Genomic DNA, 4,732 nt, shown 5'->3' with positions numbered 1-4,732 from the left:
GCCCCTTAAAGGCGCCCGGAGCCGCCGGGGCTGAGTCACCGCCGCCCGCGCCGCGATCCGGGGCCGTCCCCGCTCCCTGCCTCAGTTTCCCCCGCTCCCTGCTCACCCCAGGGCTTGCGGGGTGCCCCCCCCACATTGGATTGGCACACACTGGGGGGGCTGCTCTCCCGCTCCGCCCGGCAGTGCCCGCATCTCCCAGGGCTGAGTTTGGGGTCCCTGCCCCCCCTAGTGCCCCGTGCCCCATCCCCTCCGTGCATCACCCCAGGTCCTGGCTGGAGCCACGGACCCCTCTGCTGCTTGCGACAGCGCCCTGCGAAGAACGTGCACCGCGAGCACCGCCGACCCCTCACCAGGCCCGCGGGGGTTCGGCGCATCAGGGCTGCTCGCCCCCCCAGCGCCTGGCTCGGGCACCAAACGGCTCGGCTGCTGGAGCCAGGAGGCCGTAGAGGCCGCCTGGGGAGACTGGGGGATCTCCATCCCTGGAGCTGGTCTTGGTCACCCGCTGGCACTGACCAGGGAGGGCCTGGGTGCTGCTGCAGGGATTTCCCCAGCTTCTCATGGGGCTGGGAAGAAATTTGCTCCCCCCGCCTGTTGCTGCACATCAGGGGGGTGGTTATCGCCTCCCCCAGAGACACCGGGTGCGGACGGCGGCTGGGCCGGGGGCTCCCTTTGGGTCAGACTGATGCTGCGCTGGGATCAGGAAGGAATTTCCCCCGCTGTTCAGACTGGTTCAAACTGGGACTGGGGGTTGGGGGGTTTGCCTTCCTCTGTAGCGGGGGCACGGCCGCGCCCAGGGATCTCTCAAGCAGGCGTATTAAGCACCGTCGCAGCGGCAAGAGGGTGGCAGCCGGGATTTACTCAGTGCGATGTCCGGTGTTGCGTCAGGGCTGACCATAGTTCTGCGACGAGGCTGGACGACGGGTTTGTCCCGGCTGGTTTAGGACGGATGGATCCTGCCTCGGGCAGGGGGCTAGGCTGGACGGGCTGCGGAGGTCCCTCCCCACCCTGCTTCTCTAGGAGTCCTCTCAGCCCCCCACCTGCCCCAGACAGAGCTGTTTTTTGCAGATGCTATTGCCTGCTGCCTTCCTTGGGAGGCAGCTGCACCGCAGCGCAGGTCCTTGCTCTTGCAAGTGGCGGGCGCTGGGTCCCGGGGAGACGAGGGCCTGCGCTGGTGCTCTCAGCTCCTGGATCTTGCTTTGAAACACAGGATCATCAGCAACCACGCGTCTCTGCCCGAGCCCTGGGCCCACACTCCTCACCCGGGCTCGCCCTTAAGCAACCACCTCTGTTCCAGGACTGCTGCAAAGAAACGCCCCCCAAGCCAACCCCACCCTTCCCTTCCCTGGGAACCAGACCTGCAAGGTCCCCTGGGGAGGGCCACAACCCCTGTCCTGGCAGGGTCTGCGCAGGGGAGAACAAAGATTTCCATGGCCTGAACTATGCTTGTGCATCTGGCCTGGAAACTAGGCCAGAAAGATCATTCCCAGCCCTGGGGAGAGGGAAATTCTTGGCACCTTTCTCCAGTTCAGAGGGCCAAAGCTGCACCCTGGACCCTCTGCCCAAGACAAAGCCCCTCAGTCACATCCCGGGTAGAAATGAGCAGCCAGGGACAAATCAGGGCAGCCGGCGCTGGGTGGGAACAGCAGGAACCTTTCATGGGCACAGCGCTGAGGCCCGTGTTCCAGCTGCTCCCGGCCGCGCGGTTCTCCGGGAGGACCCAGCTGCGGGCTCGGGCCCCGGGGGAACAGCCAAGCGCCAGAGCTGCGGCAACTGTCAGTTGCTGCCTCTGCGTGCTAAGCAACTGCCCCCGGGGGTTTGCAACAGCCCCAGTGCCGGCTGGGAACCAAGGAGACGAGCTGTTTGTTTCACAAAGACCAGGTTTATTGCAGCCCTGTTGGGGGCAGAGCCCCGGGCACTTGCCCGGGGCAAAAGGGGGCCTGGCCCAGCCCTGTGTGTGCCCAGACAACCCCTGGGGGGACACCAGGGAGCTGGGGCACGGGTAGCAACCCCTGCCCCTGGCACCAGGATGCACAGGTGGGTCCCCTGCCGTAGCTGCAGGCGCCGTGGGGCTGGGAGGAGCTGTCCCTTCCCAGCAGCCATTGCCACGCAAGCACCATCCTCCATGCAGGTTGGCACTTCCCTGCCTGCAGTGGTCCCTATACCCTGGGTGGGGGGTGCTGGTTGGAAGTAGGCTGCAGCAACTGGGCCCCACCCTATGGTGCTTCGGGGTGGGGCAGGGGGCAGAGCTGGGGGCAAGGGCAAGGAATGCAGAGGGTGCCCCAGCTGCTCCAAGGTGGGCTCTCACAGGGGTCCAGCCCCGCTCTGGCAGGCAAGGGGAGTCGTTTCTATGAGCTGCCTGCGCTCCTCCCCCTGCCGCCTGGGGCATGTTGGGTGCCTCGGGGGCCCCGTGCTGGTGCCAGGGGACGACCACAGCCAGCTCAGGCCTCTGCATCGCAGTGCGGGTCCAGGCTGGGCAGGGAGCAGCATTTGGGCACCAGACCCAGCTGTGCCCCCAAGACCCGGGTTGCAGAGCCTGCCCAGGCTCAGGCACTGAGCTGGTGCCCACTGTCCTGACCGCTCTGGCACACACACAGAGTCCTTTTGTTGCTCGGGGCAGCCCCTGGCACTGCCCCAGGCACTGAGGGGAGAGGCAGGTCACCAGTCTGCCATAGCGGCAGGGGGGTAGCGGCCAAGAGCAGCCCCGTGGTCCTCAGCAGGGGCTCACGGCCGCTTGGCTTCACCATCCGCTGCTGTCTCCTGCGCTGGCAGCGGAGCTTCTGGGAAGACAAGGCGAGGGGTTAGAGAGACCCATGTGCTGGAGGGCTGGCACAGCCCCTCCCCCCACGCCTCCAGCAGGTCACCATCCTAGGGGAAACCGAGGCATGGAGAGACCTTGCCCACAGCCTTGAAACAGGTTGGCAGCCCAGCGAGGCATGGACCCCAGGAGTCCTGGCTCCCTTCCTGGCCATGGGGTTGGAGACAGGAGCGTGTCCCGGGGGCAGCTATGCCCGGGGGGGGAGGTTGCAGGGCCCCCCAGTTCCCAAGACTGGGTCAGAAACCAGCTGGTCCAGGGCCCACGCCTGGGGCCTACCTCCCCACTCCTTGGCACTAGGGCCCAGGGGGGTCCCAGACTGAGCATGGAGCGGCACCATCTCCTCCAGGCTGCGCAGCACCGTCATGGTGCCCCGGGCTGGCGTGGCCCGGGCCCGAGCTGGCTCCAGCGCCCTGCAGGAGGGGGCATGTCAGCTGGGCATGGGGCACAAAGCTCTGGGGTGCCCCATGCCCCCACCCCCCTTGTCCAAGGGGTCAGGAGCTCGACGACAGGGCTCTTCTCCCTTCTCTGGGCATGCCCAGACCAGCTGGCTCCTGGGGGTTGCCATTGGATGCCTCACAGCCCTCCTATACCCCACCTTGCCCACAGCTGCCCGCTCGGGGACCCCCCTCCTCCAGCCCAGTTCTCACCTGTCGGGCGACGTGACGCCTGTGTGGCTGAGGGACCGCCGTACCTGTGGAGAGACAGCAGGAACCCATCAGCACCCTGGACCAGAGCCAATGGGAGGTGGAAGCTGCCCAACCCCTGGTTCGAATCCAGGCCCCACCCCCAGACCCTCCCCAATAGCTGCTGGGAGACTTCTGTCCTGCAGGGCGGGTAGAGAGACCCCCGTAACTCCCCCAGACGCCCAGGAAGCAAAGCATGCTGGGTAACCAGGTGGGCCACTGCTTGCCCCAGTACCCGCAAGGGCTATGCCCCAACTGCACCCTGCTCCCAGCAGCCCAGCGCCCCCGACTACCCCCCGGGGGCACTGCTCTTACCCTGTGGGAGTGCGGGAGCTTGGTGCCCACGAAGTCAGAGGGCAGGGGGGCGGGCGAGGGCGGGTACAGCTCGGGGGCCAGGCGGGCATTGGCGAACTTCATACACTCCTCCAGCGTGGACAGGAACTGGCTGCAGGTGGCGCGGAGCAGGGAGGAGGCTTCGTTCATCCTCTGGAGGACAGAGCTCATCACAGAGAGGAACCCCCCCCCCCAACCCAGCCTCTCGTTCATAGGGAAATTGAGGCACAGGGCAGGGGAGCCTGCTTGCCTCAGGTAACTGCTTCCAAGAGCAAAGGAGGGATAGATGCCACCCTCCCCCTGCCAAACTCCTGCTTTAGCCACAATACTCCACTCCCCTGCCAGACACTGCTTAGGTGGTTGGACCTAGTCTCTGCCAGCACCCCAACAGAGCAAGCGGCGGCAGGTACGCTGCCTCCACCCCTCTCTCCCCGGGCACCTCGACATCCAGCGGGGCGCCGTCGTCTCGGGGCCGCGTGGACTCCTGCATGTCCAGCACCTGCTGGGTCAGCGCGTCACAGTACAGCCGCAGCTCCGACAGCTTCCGGCCCAGCGACTCGGTGCTCAGGGGCGGGTCTGGAAGGTGGTGATGGACACAGTGAGCCTGGCCGCCCCCCACCTCCCGCGGAGCGTGTAGGGGCGGAGATGCACCCACTTCTGGGGTGGAACGTTCCAACCTGTAGCAATGGGTGCGTTACAGGAGGGGACGGGAAGTGGGTAGAAATGGTCCTGGGGAGGGCCGGGGAGGGGGGCAGTTCAGCCCCACGTTGAGAAAAGTGGAAGGGGCTCATTAGCCATCGATGATGGAGCTTGCTGCAGCACAATGCCCCCTGCTGCTGTCCTGCAGTACTGCAGCCAGGCACCCCCCAACCCCTTTGCCCCATACTGCAGCCCCCCCCCC

At 66.4% G+C, this 4,732-nt stretch overlaps 1 protein-coding gene across 6 annotated transcripts in view; it reads right to left on the bottom strand.

The window, feature by feature from the left end:
* Nucleotides 1-1,857: 1,857 nt before the first annotated feature.
* The window catches only part of LOC102367966 (pleckstrin homology domain-containing family A member 3-like), a 4,077-nt gene continuing 1,202 nt past the window's right edge, over nt 1,858-4,732 (bottom strand). The window contains exons 3-7 of one of the 6 annotated variants that reach the window (XM_025212250.1): nt 4,271-4,407; nt 3,814-3,984; nt 3,463-3,506; nt 3,092-3,225; nt 1,858-2,777 (exon numbers count right to left, since the gene is read on the bottom strand). In XM_025212250.1, coding sequence (XP_025068035.1) covers nt 2,722-2,777; nt 3,092-3,225; nt 3,463-3,506; nt 3,814-3,984; nt 4,271-4,407 — 542 coding nt within the window. In that variant the 3' untranslated portion in view covers nt 1,858-2,721. Of the gene's footprint in view, nt 2,778-3,091; nt 3,226-3,462; nt 3,507-3,813; nt 3,985-4,270; nt 4,509-4,732 lie in introns of all 6 variants that reach the window. The other 5 variants (XM_025212246.1, XM_025212247.1, XM_006030570.3 and 2 more) reach the window with 5 other exon arrangements.

This window comes from Alligator sinensis, unplaced genomic scaffold (assembly GCF_000455745.1).
Source record: "Alligator sinensis unplaced genomic scaffold, ASM45574v1 scaffold1542_1, whole genome shotgun sequence".
Taxonomy (NCBI): Eukaryota; Metazoa; Chordata; order Crocodylia; family Alligatoridae; genus Alligator; species Alligator sinensis.
This window is presented reverse-complemented; position numbering and strand designations above follow the sequence as displayed.